Source organism: Folsomia candida, unplaced genomic scaffold (genome assembly GCF_002217175.1).
Source record: "Folsomia candida strain VU population unplaced genomic scaffold, ASM221717v1 Fcan01_Sc005, whole genome shotgun sequence".
Lineage (NCBI taxonomy): Eukaryota > Metazoa > Arthropoda > Collembola > Entomobryomorpha > Isotomidae > Folsomia > Folsomia candida.
In genome coordinates, this window is record NW_019091197.1 from 2,792,196 (window position 1) to 2,811,689 (window position 19,494).

The 19,494-nt window shown below is 43.4% G+C and overlaps 2 protein-coding genes across 2 annotated transcripts; both read left to right on the plus strand.

Moving 5' to 3' along the window:
* The first annotated feature begins 473 nt into the window (after positions 1-473).
* LOC110850209 (ubiquitin carboxyl-terminal hydrolase 34) lies at positions 474-15,162 on the plus strand. Its single transcript, XM_022097676.2, has 37 exons — positions 474-663; positions 942-1,131; positions 1,208-1,921; positions 2,097-2,175; positions 2,239-2,650; positions 2,716-3,099; positions 3,166-3,589; positions 3,660-4,219; positions 4,324-4,551; positions 4,624-4,805; positions 4,882-5,289; positions 5,357-5,849; positions 5,920-6,341; positions 6,404-6,716; positions 6,791-6,910; positions 6,990-7,521; positions 7,592-8,045; positions 8,116-8,350; positions 8,427-8,599; positions 8,671-8,734; positions 8,868-9,215; positions 9,285-9,622; positions 9,871-10,315; positions 10,417-10,578; positions 10,645-10,842; positions 10,910-11,074; positions 11,252-11,504; positions 11,575-11,717; positions 11,796-11,930; positions 11,990-12,358; positions 12,426-12,545; positions 12,609-12,999; positions 13,062-13,306; positions 13,388-13,591; positions 13,660-13,797; positions 13,861-14,206; positions 14,369-15,162. The coding sequence occupies exons 2-37, from the start codon at positions 1,074-1,076 to the stop codon at positions 14,848-14,850; spliced, it is 10,737 nt and encodes a 3,578-aa protein (XP_021953368.1). The 5' UTR covers positions 474-663; positions 942-1,073; the 3' UTR covers positions 14,851-15,162.
* A 434-nt stretch (positions 15,163-15,596) lies between these two features.
* Positions 15,597-19,167, plus strand: LOC110850210 (esterase E4). The gene is made up of 8 exons (XM_022097678.2): positions 15,597-15,875; positions 15,952-16,089; positions 16,160-16,322; positions 16,443-16,484; positions 16,556-16,899; positions 16,960-17,449; positions 17,926-18,088; positions 18,449-19,167. Exons 1-8 carry the CDS (start codon positions 15,642-15,644, stop codon positions 18,636-18,638), a joined length of 1,764 nt encoding a protein of 587 aa, XP_021953370.2. The 5' UTR covers positions 15,597-15,641; the 3' UTR covers positions 18,639-19,167.
* The last annotated feature ends 327 nt before the right edge of the window (positions 19,168-19,494 follow it).

Sequence of the window (19,494 nt, forward strand, 5' to 3'; positions counted from 1 at the left end):
ATTTCAAGTATGTTAATATGTAAATACGCAATTAAAACATGATTGATTGTAAAAATGCTCATAAATATGCAGCATTTAATTACCACTAACTTTTATTTTATGTACAAAATTAACTCCATGCCAATTTTATTTCATGCGAAAAACATCATGCATTTCAATATCAATCCGCCCACACGAAAGCAACGTGAACAAAGTGCGATGCAAAAAATCGATAAACTTGCCACCCTGGGGCTACCACAGATTACGGGAGTATAAATTCTTATCAAATCAGCAACATATTTGAAACTAGTTAATAACCGTAGTTAAAGTTTCTTGGATAAACTATGTATTAACTAGTTTGTTCTTAATGTAACCAAATTATTTGACGTGATAAAAAACAGCCCCGTCGTGGTTGGAGAACCCCCCAGTTTTTGGGGCGGTTGAGACTTCCCGCCCCTTCGCCACCACCACCACTTTCCGCTCAGCCCAAACACTGGACAAGCAGTCAAACAAAACCTCCACATATACAGAAACAGTAGTAGAAAAATATGAAATTTAGTGAAAAAGTTAATTATCTCTGCCAACCTGATTAAAAGTTCAAGGTGGTGATAACCCATTAAAAGAGGAGGATTATCATAGTCAAGTCATAAGTAGTGTTGTCGTCATCGCAGCGGATGAGAAAAAGTGGGTAAAATTGGATGAAATTGAGAAATTTGGTTATTGATGTTGATTTCGAATGGTTTAATTTGTGGGAGGTGAATGTAAAATTTAATTTGGTAATTAATTAACTACTAAATGTTAGTAGCTGTGGGAGTTGTTAATTATGTACGAGATGACGAGGAGGAGGAAGTTGTAATGGTTAGATTAGAGATGACCGGGTTGATGTTGATATGATTTTGTTTATAATGTACCGTTGTTGTTAATTTTAAGATTTTACAGTTAACTTTCCGTTTTTATTTCAGAATAAAACGTGCCCAACTTTGTGATTGCCGCCTTTACTCTGCACTCCCATCAGGTCGGATGGACCTGACTCGACCAGCCTTGTCATCATCGCCATCTCAGTCGTCACCATAGATAAGAACGTGGCCCAGAAAATGGGGTCCGGTCGGACCTGTGAGGTCTGCTCTGAGCTAGCCTCACTCCTCTCGTCGTGTAAGTCAATTAATTGTTGGCGTCAATTAATTTTCACAAATATATATTTCAATTCACTCTATTTTTTTCTACTTAGACGACGGGAAGCGGACCCCTCTCACGTCATACGATGATATATCCATCTCTCGTGAAGAGGTTGAGACCATCCTTCTCTACATGGTGTCATGGTCTCAGCGCCAATGCTCGTGCTGCTTCCGGTCAGACCACAAACATTTTGAGAGGTTTAACTGGGCTCTGCAAATCCTCATTTTGGTCGTGGTCGAAATAATTAAACGGTTCGGAACCCAGTCTCAAGAAGCAACAACTCTGCCAGAATCTCCTCCATCTCCTCGACCTTTGTGGGACTTTGATGATAAAGATAAGTTGGTCCATTTTGTCTCGAAACTCTTCACCAACTCGTTCCCGACCTATATCGGGTACAAAACCCATTCTGGAGGAGGAGGTACCAAACTCTCTGACTCGGAACTCACTCCCGCTGAAGTGCACAACTTGTCGCAATATTGCGAAATCAACGAGTCTGAAGCACCCCCGTATCTTTATCGCAATATCGGCCTGTTTTGCCGCTCTGGAGGGATGGAGGCGCTCACGATCTGTTTGCAGAACAATACACCAGAGACGTTAGCCCTCCACAGGATGAACATGCTCGTCTCACTGGCTTCCAATGTTAAGAGTTGGCTCAACTTTAACGCCCTTCTCAAACTGTATGTTCCCTTCAGGTCGGCGGCGTTGGGGTATATGTGCGCGCTAGTGGAGACCGAGTTGAAAACAGGGACGGCGAGGAACATGGCGGGTGAGGGGAGGATTGTTTTTCAGTTGTTAAATTATGGTTTATTTTGCATTCCATTTGTACTTATTTAGTAGTTTGTTACAATTAGAACTAATTATAAATATCGAATTTGCCAAATTTTGAAATTTTCACACCGTTTTGGAATTTAATTTTTATACAATTTCTTCTTATTTTTTAGAGTATATCTGGTCATCTGTGAAAGACCCGGTCGATGCTCACCTTTCGTTCGACAAGGATGGTCTCGACCTTGCTTTCCGGTTAGTATTACATTTCAAAATTATTATGATTAGCCAATTTAATTAATTTATCTAATTAATTAGCTACTTCCTCTGCCCCACACTGACCATGCGACTCGCTGGCGTGAACCAGATCAACAATTATATCAACCTGTTCAACGAGCTACTCAATTCGGAGCACATGCGGGAGCCGGACCGTCTCTACGAATTGCTGTGCGGTTGGCTCCTCTCCAACCAGGTCGTCGACCACATTTTTGGTCCCAACCTGCACGTTGAAGTGATTAAACAGAGTCACACGATCCTCTCCTTCCTCGCCATGGAAAATCGACTGACGGAGGAACACGTGGAGATAATCTGGACCGCGGCGCAGCTCAAACACTGCTCTAAACCTGTCTTTGACGTTTTATCGTCCCTCATACCACACATGGAACCCGGTCCGGTACTCCATTTGCACCACTTGTTACAAAAATTAGAGCCAAAGGATCACTCTGAGCAGGTAATTCTTAACTTCATAATTGTCTACTTAATTAACTTCAATAATTAATACTGGATATTTTTTAGAGTCTCTACCTCGCCTCCGCTCTGATCAAATTTATCTGGACGAACGCAACCAACGCGATGGAGGAGGCGAACACGTTGACCACTTCAATCCCATTGGGAAGTGGGGGTAGTTTGGTTTCCGTCCCGGCATCGTCATCATCCCCGTCGAATAACGGTTTGCAATTTCACCATCATCGCGTAGGGAGACATCATCACCATCATCATCACAGCGGGTCGAGGAGGAGGGCGGCCTTGCGTGGTGGGGATGTGTCGTCGAGCGAAAATTCGGTCAGTGTAGAAGGCTCGGAGGAGGACGAAGAGGAAGATGAAGATGAGGAAAATCATCACCATCAACGACACCACCACAGAGGGCAAGGGCAAAGATTGATACGACCTTTGTCACAGGTGAGTGAATGAGGTCGGGACGAAGAATAGGTCAAAAGTTACAGGAATATATTAAATTTATTTCAGCTCAAACAAATGGAATCTGACGAAGAAGAGCCAATTTCTCCAACCTTTCTCAAGCCGACCTGTCACCTGTCAGGAGAATCGTCGACGTCAGACGAGTCTCTCTCTGAAGAAGAAGAGGACGACGAGGAGGACGAAGACGGCGTGCGGAGTGAGAAAGGGGGCTGTTCTTCCGGTGGTGGTGGTGGCGGTTCGACACCCTATGTCGAAACACATTCTGACTCTGATGCGGATGAGGATGAGCCGGAAAATGAGGTGCTAGGAGGAAAGGTCATCATCAAAAAGAGGAAAGTACTGAGGAGGAAGGCTACTTCGCCGGTGAAAAATGTCACAACTCCGAAAGGACAAACCAGGGTGACGACAGGTCCTCCGAGGGTGGTAAAAATGGTGCACAATAACAAACCTGTGAGCAATACGTCTAGTCATGGTGGGTGAAATTATGAAGATTTTTAAATTCTGACATGGATTTTATTAATTTACACCATTATTTTATCCAGGTGACCATAAACTACAGCAAGTTCCCGAAGCGTCACCGTCCGCATTGAGCGACGCTGTGGTTCCTAACCAGTCGCTCCTGACAACCTTCTACGCTAAAACGGGAACCACGGGGGACATTTCTGACGGCTCGTACTCGTCGCGTATGTCGAACAAGTCGGATAAAAATATGGCAGATTTCGACGGAGAGGAAAGTCCTCCGGAAGATGTCGACTTGATGGCGTCCCTTACCCAGAGTCAGCTCGCCGAAATGGCGACACGTGTTCAAACTAGCCAAAATCTCACCCCGCAACAACTCCAACCGCAATATGTGCAACAGCAATTACTCGACCCTAACATAGTCCTGACCGTGGGTGGATTACAGCAGGTCGGAAGTAATAAAAATAAAACACAACTTGGACCCGGAAGTGGAAGTACGACTCTGCTCCTCCCACCGCGCGCTATGAGGATGTTCTTCCGCAGAAAAAGGTTCCAGTCTGTGTCCTCGTTTAATTTTAAGATTGACGACGTGATCGAGCCGGGCGTCACACTTTTGTGGGATTTGATTCAAGATGATAAAATTGTATGGGTTTTAAAAAATTAGATCAATTATGATCAATTAAAATTATGATCAAGTACTCAATTACTTTTAGTAGTCGACTAATTAATCTAAATTATAATTTTTAGGTCCAACTCTCGGACGGATTAGCCATCGAGGCTCAAAAAGCTCTCTCAAATCTGCTTTGCTTCGGTGCGGATAAAGCCATCCGATTAAAATTCGTTGAGGGATGCATCCGGAATGTCGCGGCGAATCAGGCGGTCGTCGTATCACTCAGAATCTTGCCAAAGTTGTTGTCTTCGTTTAATAATATAAACCAGATGCGGTTGCCGAATGGGGCGGGGGATTCTCATCAAGTAAGTAAATTCTTGTTTTCAAACTCTGTTTAGAATTTTTAGTTACTAACTGGATTTATTTTTGATAAATAGGTCACCTTATGGGCCGTCCGAGAACATGCCATGTTGGACAAACTGTTCGCAAATTTACAGACTTTAAAAAATAATGCAGACTTGGTGTCAACGTCTCCATTTCCGTATCATGCCCACGTCCAGGCGAGGCTGGATTTTCTATCTGCTGTGTTTTCATCAATGGGGTCGCCGGACGATTTCAGGTTTCAGGATAATAATATCATCATGTATTAAATTAATTAACTTAAGGTTAACCATTCTGTTTTATTTTCTCGCTAGATTGAGCGTCGCCCAAGTCGACACTTTATGGGAATGTCTCGCTCGCGATCCAAAATGTAGCGACGACCTCTTTGTCTGGCTGACGAATCAAGTACGGTCACGCGACCAACATGCCCTCTCTCACGAAACTTTCCGCCACATCTTGATGGCCAAGTTACCCTCGCATCCCCCCGAATCGATAACTATGCACTCGCTCACCCTCTTCCAGCAACTCTGCAACCTCGCGAGACTCGCAGTTTTGCAGGATGTCGAACTTGTCGCCGGTGGTACACCCGTCGCCTCAATGGACTATTTGTGGAAGATTGCACTCTACGCGCATAACACGGACGTCAGCCTCATGGCGATCCAATACTTGAACAATTATTACATCGGGCGACAGCTCGAGAAGGAGGAAGAGTTTGTAGAACGGTGAGTGAATATTATATGTGGTTATCGTAATTTATTATAATTAATTATAAATTGTTTTTATGTCTAGATGTATGTCACATCTCGCCGAAGCCACGAGAGAATTAGTGTCATCAGCCTCGACAAATGACGAATCTCCGCTCCTCCGCATACAGCGAGCCCTTCTCTTACTCAAGTCCCACCTCGAAATGTTTCGACGTCGGTATGCTTATCATTTGCGGAAGTGGGCCATTGAAGGTTGCGGGGTCGGGTGTCACGCCCAACTCGTCGGGGATAAGGGCGCCCTCCCCCTTCGGGTCGTAATCCAGCCGGCCAGTTACCACGAAAAGGTGACCCTTGAACTCACCACTTCTGATTATGTGGCCGATTTAAGGGCAGAAGTCGCCAAATGGTGGGAGCGTGTGGCTGGAGGGGGCGGAAGTGATAAAACGTCGACATCAACGACGCCCGTGTTGGGGTCTCTGCTTGCGGAAGGACCGATCAGGATGATTACCCAGGGAATCGAATTATCGGCCGATTTTGATGAAAAATTTATTGGCGAGGTGCCAATTAAAGATTTACAGGTGAGGAGAATAATTAGTATAATTTTGCAAAAACTATGTATTTCAATCATAAAATTATGACATTTGACAGATCGTCTACGTGTCCATGGGGGCGTCTCGTCCAACCTCTCGTAACAAGGGGCGTGAGTCGTCCACCTCGCAGTCGTCCCCATCGTGCGGGGTCGACTACTCGTCCTCCCTTCCACCCCCGCCCAGAGACAAGCTTCCCGTCACCCTTCTCCTTCAGCCGACCCATTTTGAAGCCCTTTTCTCCCTCATGCAATCCCTCGCCGAAATTAAGACTGGATCCGGACCTCACACGAAGGCTCAAGTCCTCTCGCGTCGCGTCTGGGATATTCTGATGCTACTCCCCACCAACCCCGAGATCCATGCAGGATTTAAAAACACTGGCGACGACTTCCGGTCACTTTTGGATCCCTCGTCACCACAAAAATTGATGTATTCGCTCTACATTGTGGAAGCCTTGGTCAAGATGAATAGCAATCCACAGGGGTTAGTTAATTGATAGTAAAATTTATTTGGATTATCTTGCTTAAGGGTTGATTTTTTTATAGTTTGGAGGATGAGGCGGCTGCGACTGTGTTGCCGTGGCGACAAAGGTTCGTCTCCCAGGGCGGACTTCGCCACCTGTTTGGCATCTTTACATCGGGCGTGCTGGAGTTTTCCGAGGGAGGAAAGGACTGGTCAGAGTGGAAACAGGACTGTTTGGCGTCTCTGTTAAAAATTTTGTGCTACTTGGGCGTCGTTCCGGAAGAGACGGAACATCTCTCCGAATTATTATACGATGTTAATGAAGCTCCGAAGAAGAGGGTGAAGCGGAGGAAGGGTTCCGCCACGGAGAAAACACCCATCCCGAGATTGAACGAGGTGATGATGAGATGGATTAACTAATTCGATAGTTAATTAATTCGTGGTTTAATAATAATGTTTTTTGGGAGTAGACGATGATATCTGTGATGGAGTTGGAACTGGTGATGCCAAGATTGACCTTTATTTTACAAGCGTGCTCCCATCCGAGGGATCCGAATGCATATAAGACTGGATTTTGGGGGAGGGCACAGGTCAGTATGTCGCAGCCATGATAGCAACTAATCTAAATATGTGCATGCGCGATTTAAAATTGTATTTATTAATTTCTAGGTGGTCCACTACGCCATGGCGCTGCTTATCTGCTGGTCCTTTTCCCACCGAGATGTCCGCGCCACGCTCTACTCGCAGCCCGGATTTTCCACCTGGTTACGAAAACTCGTACTTGAGGACCCCGAGCCTGTGGTGCGTCGTGAAATCTGCATGGGCCTCTACCGCCTCTGTTTGGGCATCTCGACCGAAGGGAATACCGGTCTTGATGCGGTTCCCCAGCTCATCGCCCACCTTTTGACGTCCTTATCCGCGTCGCTCAACATCCGCTGGACGGCGGTCAGCGCGTCGTCCTCATCCCTCTCTTCCATCGAGGACGGCAAAGAACCATACGGTCCGGCGTGTCGCGACTATTTCTGGCTGTTAGGGAGACTTCTCGATTCTTTAGATGAAACCACGGTCCGTGAGAGCATCCAAAAACCGGAAGCTTCCGCCGTTGACTTGGACACTTTGGCGGTCAATTTACGCCAAGCGATCGTGACGAGGGATTATTTAGAAACGAGACACAACACTGTGTGTGACGATGGGCTAGTTGGTAAGGCGATGATGAATCAGGGTTCAGGTTGCATGAGATTTTTTTTTACATTGCTTTATTAATTTTGCAGGACTTCTCACTGTGATGAACGTCGTAATGAAGCACAACCCACCCTTCAAGTCGTCCCCTGCAGGACAACGTTTCCTGAAAGAAGTTTTCGATACCCTTTTCTGCCTCCCGTCCCCTTCACAACGCTACCTCCCCAAATGCAAGTCGCCACCAGCTAGGTCGGCGGCGTACGACCTGCTCGCCGAGATGGCGCGGTGCTGTCCAGACAACTATTTTCAGTTGGGAACACTTCTCTTGGAACAGCACGGGACGGAATCGCACACTCCGTATGTTTGGGACTATTGGCCACACGAGGACGGTAGAGCGATCTGTGGCTTCGTAGGACTCACCAATTTAGGCGCGACTTGCTATATGGCGGCCTGTATGCAGCATTTGTACATGATGCCACCTGCGCGTGGGGCAATTTTAGGGGCCAAGTTCAACCAGGAAGCGAATCGACACGAGCCAACGTTGAGGTAATAAAGGATGCATATTTATTGCTAAAGTAAATGTGCTAATTTTGTGTTGATTTTAATTTGCATTCAGAGAGCTTCAGAGAATGTTCGCTTATTTGATGGAATCTGAACGGAAGGCGTTTAATCCACGAGGATTTTGTAAAATGTACCAAATGGACCACAAACCATTAAATACCGGCGAGCAGAAAGACATGGCCGAATTCTTTATCGACCTTGTTTCTAAACTGGAGGAAATGACGCCAGAGTTGAGGAAATTGGTGAAGAATTTGTTCTGTGGGGTGACGAGTAATAATGTAGTGTCATTGGTAAGTGAATTCATTTATTCATTTTAATGAGAAATGGTCAAGTCATGGTCAATTTTTAATATTATTTTCGATGCAGGACTGCCCCCATGTATCTCGAACATTGGAAGAATTTTACACTGTGCGCTGCCAAGTAGCAGACATGCGGAATCTGTACGAATCTCTGGATGAGGTCACGGTCAAGGATACCCTCGAAGGGGACAATATGTACACATGCTCGACCTGTGGAAAGAAAGTCCGAGCAGAGAAGAGGTTTGTGATCATTTTTATTTTATTCGGTTTTGGTGTGATCTTCTTATTTGAAATTATTATTATTTTTACAGAGCCTGCTTCAAGAAACTCCCCAAAGTGATATGTTTCAACACGATGCGCTACACGTTTAATATGGTGAGAAAGTTTAAATTCTAGTTAAACCAATGAATAATTCAATTCTTGTAAATAATCCTTGTAAAGTTAACAAGTTTACAAAATGTTTGGCACACACTACTGGCGTTAAACCTAAAATATTTTGTGTTTTTAGATCACGATGATGAAAGAGAAGGTCAACACCCACTTCTCCTTCCCAATCCAGCTCGATATGTCCGGCTACGTGGAGAAGACCCTCATGCCTCAGCAGTACGCGGAGGAGAGAGCCAACTCTTCAACCAGTGGTGGTAGTGATAGTGTCGACCTGGAGGAAGAGTGCTGCACGTACGACCTTATCGGAGTCACAGTACACACCGGGACTGCTGACGGCGGCCACTACTACTCTTTCATTCGGGATCGCCTACCACCCAACCGAGACAAATGGTACCTCTTCAATGACGCCGAGGTCAAGCAATTCGATCCCAATCAGCTCCCCGCAGAATGTTTCGGAGGAGAGATGAGTGTAAGTCTGAGATGATATTAATTTGTGGTGGAAATTTGACTTGGTTTTTTCAATATTCTCTATTTGCAGACCAAGACTTACGACTCGGTGACCGACAAGTTTTTAGATTTCTCTTTCGAGAAGACCAACTCTGCCTACATGTTGTTCTACGAACGATCCCCCATTCCTAAAGATTCGATGAGCGCTATGGTGCTAGCGGCGCAGTCCATGTCACTTCCTGGTGGGTCGTCGTCTTCGTCACATCATAACAGGGTCCCCGTCCCAATCCCTAGTCCGACGGTTATGTCGACCGTTCCCGCAGTAGAAGTTCCCACGTTTGAGCTCAGTAAGGAGTTGGAGGACTGGATTTGGATGGACAATACGCAATTTCTCCAGGATAAGAACATCTTCGAGCATACGTACTTCAAGTAAGTGGCGAGGAGAACAAAATTGGCGACGGAAATTTTTCATTCAAAATTAGGTTATACATCCACGGCTCTCGTAACGTAACTCGTCACTTAATAGTCAAGAGTGCTAATATTTAGTGTAAATTTCAAAGCAATTAACTAAAATATGACGCAATTTAATATATTTATGTATCAAATTATGTATAATCGGCAACACGTCGAAATTACTAAAACTCTCATTCTAAATATTTCTATATGACTTTTTACAGTTTCATGTCGCAAGTTTGTTGCCAAATTCCGGTCACCCTACACGGTCAAGAACAGGTCATGATCCTCGCGGCGAAGCTATCGTCGACCTTTTTTCTCGAGACGTTTATCCATGCGAAGGAGAAGCCCACCATGATGCAGTGGATGGAATTGTTGACGAAACAATTGGTCATGTCACCCTCCGCAGCGGCCTGGTTTTTGGAAACGATGGCGTCTCCAGAGAACTCTTGGCTGCCTCAAATTCTACTCAAATGTCCGAACCAACTCGTCCGCTCAATGTTTGGTCGGCTCTGTTTCCATGTCGTCCAAAATCTCCGCCCCCATCAGCTCAACCTCTACAGTAAGATGCCCGACGGGATGGAATTTGACCATCCCGACGATATCCAGATGTCAGAATTTGGATCATTTTCCTGTGTCGCGAAATTCATTCAGAGATATCTCTCACTGGTTAGTGAACAATATGAAATTTAAATAATGTACGCAAACTTTTGCAAGTTTGCAAAAGTCGTAGCCTAATTTTTGACTAATAATTACATAATTTTTCACAGCTGGATCAGAGTGCTAAACCCAGTTTGAAAAACCTTGCCGAATACTTCACATTTTTACATGATTTTACCAAATTGGGCGACGAAGAGTGTCTCCTGCTCATTCATCTCCAAGCTATTTCGAGAATGGTGAATTTCTACATGGGAAGTAAACGCGAGCAGGCGGTGAGTAGAACAATTTACTAATTTTTAAGGTCAAATCCTATTTAATTAATGTCGTATTACATCCAGATCGAACGTGGAGAACTCGGCTCGGAAGAGGAGGAAGAGGAAGAAGAAATTATTTCCATTCCAACGGAGAAGAGTAAAGTTGCCTCGTTGGAGAAGATGATTGCCCTAATTGCCACACTAGTAGAGAAGTCACGCGACGAGAGCAACGTTCTCAAGTTGTCGCGGAGTGATAGGGAGGCGCTCATGTCACCGAGAAAGGTAGATTAACTTGCATTTGAGAGAATTTTTGTGAAAGAATCCTAACTTATTTGCTTAAATTTCTTAGGCTACGATCCACTTCCAAATGTTCCCTTTCATTCTGCAGCAGATTCGTGACGGGATAAATTACAACCAGTCGAGAAACATGATCTTTTCCCTGTCTCGATGGAACGAGAAGCTGGCAGAAGACATTGTCATCGCGATATTCCAAGCGATCAACAAACATCCGGATGTGAGTAACACAAAAAGGGTCATAATTATCCATACATGCATTATAAACTGTGAAATTTCATGAACTTGTAAACTAATGTTGGTAAAATTAAAACAGTGTGTAAGGTGGATAATTTTACAAAGCTGGCCCGAAATGTTAAAATAGTATTGTTACTAATTTGTAATATGTTTTCAATAGATGTGCCACCCCTACTTTAAAGTGCTTAATCTTCTCGCCGAGCTAGTTTCCGGCCCTGTCGGAATGCCCAAGTTTACCGAGCTGATCCTCTCCCGTATCATGGAGGTGGCTGAGATCTGTCCCTATCCGACATTGGAATGGTTGGGGGCACAAGTCCCGCGAAACAAGGTTGTCCACTCATGGTGTTTATCCTCCCTCGGAACATGGGTTGAGCACTTCCTCCTGGGAAATAACAACCAGCGGGTTCGAAACGGTGAGGAATTTGTTTTTTAAGTACGTATTTATATAAATTGTGACGATTTTTATTTTTGCTCTATACACAGCGGCCGCAACTCTCTTGGTATCTCTCGTTCCTTCGACACCATTTCGCCAGGGATATCGGAGCACGAAAGTGTATGGAATGGGGAATATTGCAAGTAGAGAACTTGTCCCGCTTACGGGGGAAGCGCTCGGTGTTTTGCATGATGTGAGTAATAATTAATCAGTGGTTAGCATATGCATTATTAGCATTGCAAATTAAATGGTGATGATTTTATTGGCCTAGATTTATCATCGTCTCCTCCAACTCCTCAAACCGGCGAGACACTACACGGAGATAAATTCCCACGGGACGTCAAAACTGGTCGCGTACTTTGGAGTGCTCACCTACTTCACGGTGACGAAGACGGAGAAGCTTCTGGTAATGGATATTTAGCAATTAAATTCATGGCCGGTAAATTAATTGTGTTTCTGTCACAGTTTGGTCACCACTTTCTTGACTTGTGGAACCTATTTCACCCTCGCTTGTCGGAACCTTCGGTTGCTTGTCACCACAATAAATCCGCCCTGCTAACCTTCTGGCTCCATGCGTGTACCGATTGTCCCGAGAACATTCAGCGGATCACGTCCAACCCCGCGGTTGTAAAGCAGATCGGGTTCAACTATATTCTGGCGGATCACGAGGACCAAGAAGTCGTCATGTTTAATAGAACCATGCTCCCCGCGTATTACTCCATCATGAGAATGTGTTGCACACAAAATCGTGCATTTGCAGTAACGCTTGCCCGACATCAAAATATTACTTGGGCGTTTAAGAACATTTCGCCATATCAGACACAATATCCTGCGGTAGGATTTAATTGAAAATACTCACAATTGAGGAATTATTTAATTTTTATTGTCACTTTATGTGCAGGCGGTTGACGAGTTGTTCAAATTGATGCAAATAATCTCCCAGAGACATCCTGATGCGAGCGAGGCTGAAGCTGAAGAGGTCGGAGCGTTTAGGAAGAACGCGATACTGTTGTACTTAAATGTGAGTTAAATTAAGTAATTCCTGTCAAGTAATTGAGTGTGTATAATAATTAATTTATGGCAGAATCTCGACGTCCGCTCGTCCTATGGGACGCTAATTTCCGCGCTACGAATTCTCATCGAAACGGTGGAAGATCGCGTCTACTTTGTGTTGCATAACGGTCTAATTGTTCTACTAGAAGCGATCAACATGATTCATACTATGCACCATGAGGCAACTGCGTGTCACGTAACGGGCGAATTGGTCGACTTACTTTCCCTCCTCTCAGAAATTTTGAGAACCTTCCGCCCCAAAGAATTCGCCCACGGGATGTCGCAACAAGGCACAAGTGCCAGCGGGGACGTGCCGATACAACGGTTCATCTCTGCGTGTAAAGAGTGGCCAGAAGTGTTGAGGAAGTTGGCCACTTTGCTGAATACGTACAATTGTGCGGATCTAAGAAACTCGGCGACTGGTGAGGGAATTGAAATAGTAATTAATTGTGTGCTGGTTACTGAATTATTGTGATTGATTTAGATGCACTGACTGAATTTTTATACACAATGCCGATGGACACGCTCCGCACTCTGGTTCCGCTCATGGTCCATTGGCACACTGCCTGCCAGGATGCACAAACGTCTGGAATGGGACCCACGTTAGGACCGTACTTTCCGAAAAGGTCGTCTTCACACGGGGGAGGAGGACCCTTGAAGCACACCGTTCGCCCACCGCGACCCATGTTGCAAATGGCGTTTCCACATTTGGGCCAAGAGACTGCCAAAGTTAGTGACGGACGAGTAGTAATTTTTAATAAATAGTTAAGAGAACTTTACGTAACTAATCTTTGCATAATTTTTTTACAGGGTCTCGACGAAGAGTATGACCGGCAGCTGCAAGAGTTTTATGGTCAGTACCATTTCTACGTGGATCTCATGTGTCGCGTCGCCTTCATGAAGGACGCCGTCAACCAAGAGTTGATCACGCTGTCCGCCATGCTCGGCTATGAGGCAGCCCCCCTCCACTTCATCCACTTCCCCAAGTTATGGCTCGAAGTTTATAATACGCCGGTGAGTATGAAGAGGAGACAGTTTCCGGTGCGAATGTAGTGATTAATTTTTAACCAATTATTTTGCAGAGCATCGACCGGAAATACATCACTATGCTAGTCAACACGACCTATTTCACGGATTATGTGGAGTACGTCATCCTCGAGGAAAGAACTTGTCTGACGAATATCGTTATTTTTAACTTTCTAGCGACATACTTTCCAAAGGTGGGATTGAATATCATTAAATATAATTTTCTGAGTGACTAATTATGACTTATCTTTTACTAGATATTCGACAAGATCGCCACCACGGACCAAATCTGCAAACAACTCGTCTCGATAAAGCTTGATTTGCAGAATTTGGTTACCAAAAAGATAATGGACGTAGAAACGCTCGCCATGGGGATACTGGGTGACCTGAAAGTGATCTCTCTATTTTACCTGCCCACCATAAATAGAAAGGGATCGACACCAACCCCGCTTCCCGCCCCAGCGCCGACGATCCCGTCGCTCCTCTCGGCTCTACGGCAGCTAAACTCGTACCTCGAATCGCTACTCGTTACCACATTAAGCTCAACTATTTCAGTGGGGACGAGTCGAGGAGAAGCTGCGAGCGAGGCATCACCGAGTGGAGGTAAGAAAATGTGCATTTTACTCGAATATTTATGAACTCCACAAATTTATAAACATTTCCACAAATTTCTAAATATTACGAAGATGAAATTAACATAAAAACTTATAATTGTTACACAGTAAATTCCTTATTAATACTAATAATAATTACCCAATTTTTTAGGCGAAACTCCCGCCAAGAAGAGAAAACTATCCCCCACGACCACGACTGAAAACCAGGATAATATTAACATAACGCTAAGCGACCCGCAGCCGGGAACTTCGGCGTCATCATTGTCGTCCTCATCTGACCGTACCGTTCCTTCCGGCTCGACCTGCTCGGGATGTTCCAGTTCGACTTCTTCAACCTCCTCGTCATCCACGTCGACCAATTCATTCCTCCTTTTCAGCAAGGAAGTCGCGACACAGAAACGTTTCATAACTCGAGATCTGATAAACCTCCTCCTCGGTACGATTGACACCCTGGTGCGGGGGATTTCGCCGCCGAGTGGAATTCCTGACGAGGAAGAGGACAACGATGAAGACGACGACGGAATGGACACACGAGGCCCACCCGACGACAAGAAGAAGCCGAATGACGATAAAAAAGAAGAAGAACAAGGAGAAACTAAACCAGAGACTGAAGAGATTCAAAATAAGAACTGATAAGCAAAGAATTAGAGGGTGCCGTGTTATTTAATTACGTATTAATTAATAATAATCACAATATACATGTTTAGTCATTCAATAGCTCATCTAAATATTTACACGCGTATTTCGTAATAAGTTCGAATTTGTAGTAGTTAAGGGGAGGGGAGATTAATTAATTATTATTTAAAATTATTACCACAGGTATAAATACACACACAAGTACATGAATTATACTTATTATTATAAATGATGAGCCATTCTCGAGCAATGTTTTATATGAATTGGTAGTAAAAATAGAAGGACGTCGAATCCAGTATTATTGCCAAATTTGAGGGTTTCATGGTTATTTAATTTGCATAATTAATTATGTAATAACTCCACATGCAAAAGATATTGGGACATGACAAGACAAGATTGGACAAGACTGGACGTGATATGGTCCGAGTTGTAAAAATACGAGCTATTAATTTTTATCATGCCGTGTCATCTTTCCATTCTTCACGTATGTACTTATTATGGGATAGCCATCATAATATTTAACATGTAACAATATTTACTCACTGGGAGAGTGATTATAAAATAATATTTGCTGTTTCGTGTGGATGTGCAGACTCATGCAAAAATACGTGCGAATTAATCGTCACAATTTCGTTCTTTCTCCAGCAGCAGGGTTTTTTTGCAGGTTTGCATGATGAGTTAGTACCAGCAAGGCCACTCAATTCGTATGCACTTCTATGCATAATAAATAAGTTCATGAACTTATAAAATAAGTCCATGGTACAAATTTTCGTTCAGTCCACGTTTTGATGCTGACTAGTGTAGAAATGGAGTTGAAACGGGTTATCATATTTTCATTTGTGGGTGTTGTGGCCCTTATCGGTGTGGGAGGCGTGGACGACTTATCGTTGCCAACCCCACCACCTCCGACGGTTCATCTGGGTCAAGGCGTGCTTCAGGGGAAGACTGAAATAAGTCGGGGTGGACGGAAATTCAATGCCTTTTATGGGGTGCCCTTTGGGAAAATTGCGAAACGGTTTGAGGTACTTAAAAAAATGTGTATCGTTAAAGTTGGTTAATTATGGGAGGAAATTAATAACTAATTAAATTCAACTTTAGATGGCTAAACCGGCCGATGGTTGGAGCGGGGTTAAAATTGCGACCGCAAAAGGACCTGAATGTATTAACACTGGGTTTGATAATTGGAGCGTGACGGGAAGTGAGGACTGCCTTAATTTGGACGTCTACACGCCACATGTAATTAAGTGTAATTTCAAGTAGGTTATGCAAATCAGTTTCATGCAAATTTTTGTAATAATTTGCATAGTTACCGTCAAATGAGTCCTCGGAAAGTGGGAAGTTGCTCCCTGTTTTGGTTTGGATTTACGGGGGTGGTTTCGTCGGTGGATCGAAGAACGCGTATGGAGGGTCATACTTTATGGATGAGAACGTCATTTTGGTCCTTATAAATTATCGCTTGGGCGCATTTGGTGAGCCACGAGTTTACATAAAATGTAGCAATTGCTACATTTTATACATCATACATTGCTACATCATAAATTAATTTATGAAAAATGCATGCAAAAATTTATATGCAAATTTTGTATTAGGATTCCTCAATGCTGGAGTCTCAAGTGCGAGAGGAAATCAAGGTATGACTGTTGACATATTTAAATACTAGCAGTTTTTGCCAACCAATTAATTATGCAAAATTTTTATCCAGGCATGAAAGACCAAGTCCTCGGACTTCGTTGGATACGCGACAATATCGCCCACTTTTCCGGAGACAAGAATAAAGTCACCATTTTTGGCGAATCTGCCGGCGGCGTGTCCGTCTCCCTTCTGACCGTTTCGCCCATGGCGCAGGGTCTCTTTCACGGCGCAATCATGCAAAGTGGGACCGCCGGGATGCCATTTTTCTATCATGGCGTCGACGGTCCCAGCCTCGCAGTCAAGTTGGCCAAGGAGGTGGACTGTCCGTCAAGCAATATGGAATACTTGGTCGAATGCTTACAGCGACTGGACCCCAAAGTTATTGGACCGTACAGCCGTATGATTAATGAACTTGTAAGTTGTAAGAAAACGAAAACTTCAGAAATTTAATTTTCGAAATCCACTTTTCTGCAGGGTTTCGACGAATCCGCTATCAATATGAGCCCCTCGTACGAAACATACCTTCCCCCTGACAACTCCACTGTAGACGTGTTCCTCTCCTGTGACCCGTACAAGCTTGCCGCTGCCGGAAACTACTCCAAAGTTCCCATGGTCATTGGGATAGCTGCTTTTGAAACGAACGGCATGATATCTCACACCCTTAAGAATGCCAGTCTCGTTAAGAAATTGAATCATCAGTGGGGTCGGATCGCCCCGAATTTTCTATTCTTTTCGTCAAGGGCGGAAGATCCGGGCGAAACAAGTCACGCGATTAAGACGCACTTCTTTGGCGATGGGAAAATCGACGCGTCCTCTTCCTCGGGTTACGAGTCGCTCATGTCCGACCGCCACTTTGTGCACTCGACCCGCGTTTTTGCAGACCTATATGCGAAACATGTGCCCGTTTATTTGTACAATTTTACCCAGATGGTACCCGTCGTGAAACATTCGCATGTTCAAGATGGTAAATGCGGTAGTTTTCGTGCGGTTTGTAACCCAGTAATCGTGTACATAAATTATTGTGCAAGTAAGGATATGCGTATATAAGTCAAGTGTGGAAAGGCGGATCGTTTTTTGTTTGATTCAGTATTTCGTTTTTTGCGGGTTTGCCAAATATATTTCTTGGACTACAAAGCAAGAAATGCAAGGTGTAAAAAACTGCAAGCAAGTGCAAGAAATGTGCGCTATCTCGCGACGCGCCGTGTGAACTACACTGGCGAGAAGTAGCTTCTTGTGCCTTGCATTTCTTGCAGGTCAAAATACCTGCCAAAACCCAGTTTTTTGCGGTTATTTCTTGCAAGTAGTCATTTGCACCGGAGACATTTTCTCAAGTTTTGTAAACATTTTAATTTATGGGGTTTACAAGGTTACAAGCATGCAAGTGAATTTCTGAAAAGTTAAGTAAATGATTTATACAATGATTTATACACGAATTTTTAGACGGAAAAAGTCGAAGAGTTCCATCCCACGCGGACGAGATTCCATACATGTTCGAAGTATCCGGTGACTTCGCCCAGATGTTCAACCAGATTGGGAAGGGTCACGAGGACGAGAAATTCTCTCGAGAAGTTGTGGCCACTTGGGTAGCATTTGCTGCCACGGGGTATGATATTCGTGATTTAACATCTTCTGTATTACACTGCTAGAAATCTGGTGTAGTCAGGTTGGTAATACAAACTTGGTATTGATTTCTCGGTATTAAAGTGGCTACCAGTTGGTATTCAAATTATATTGGACCGTAAAACTTTGCTACCGACATAATAAAACTTTAATACCGAATTATTACTACACGATACTAATTATCAATACGATTTTGGTATAGTCAATGACTATTAGTCATATATGAATTCCGCTCGGTATACCATCTTACTATTGGATTTCTACAAGTGTACATACATACATATCTATCTATGTATGCAAATACATAAGTATGTTTGTAGTGTGGTTTTTTAATTTTATTTAGGAAACCAAACGGTCCTTGGGTTGATTGGCCAGCGTATAACGAGCATGGTACATCGCCCAAGAAGTGGATGCATATCGAAAAAGGAGCAAAAGTTGAACCCATTCCAGACTCGTGGGAAGTTAGTGATAAATTTTGGAAGGGTCTGAACATCAAGGAACTTGGGGGGACGTGGAAGTCAGACGAAGCATAGATAAGGTGGGGTAGTGTATTGTATAAATTCATAAAGATACATTTTTTGCTGTATGTATCAATTTGAATGTCTTTATTGTAGTAAAAGATTTTTGAGTAATGAAAGAAACAAACAATATTTGCATAGATAATTTGACAGAATTTATTGGAATTTTCGGAATTTATTTTATGCACAGAAAATGGAATTACTTAATAAATTTGTATTGTGGTTGAGTACCTGTATGATATATGTACTTAAAATGTTACTTTAATGGGATACAATAAAACAACGGGAGTCATATCCATTTAGGATTGGCCCTTGGTGGCATTTGGCTACTTATTAGCAGATAAAATCTGTAAATTCTGTACATACAAACTTTTACAAAGTTTTATACATATTTCTAAAGGAAATTAGCTCACAAATTTTTGTAAATATTCTTAGGGCAAGGGCGTGTTTTTATTTTAGTGTGTAAAATTATTTTACTTACGGATCTTACAAATTACTAATGACTGCATAAATTGTGTCAATAAATGGCTAATTTAATCCCCCATCCTGCGAGCGGAGAAAGTTTTCTTCGCAACTTTCACTCTTATTTCCCATTATGTGATTTAATTTGCATTTGGTTTGTGCAAATATTTAGTTTTTTTCGCAAATAAGCAACTACTATGTACAGCATCGCCTAAGAAAAATATAATTGCACATACATACAAACCAAAATAATTTTGGTCATTTACGTCGATGTACATTTATTTCAAAGTAGAAAAAATGGGCTACATATTTATAAATATATAGGCGCATACTTATAAATTATTTTAAAATTACTGACAGATTTTTTGCGAACTGTGTGCACCAATCATTCTCCTCATCGTGTTTCATG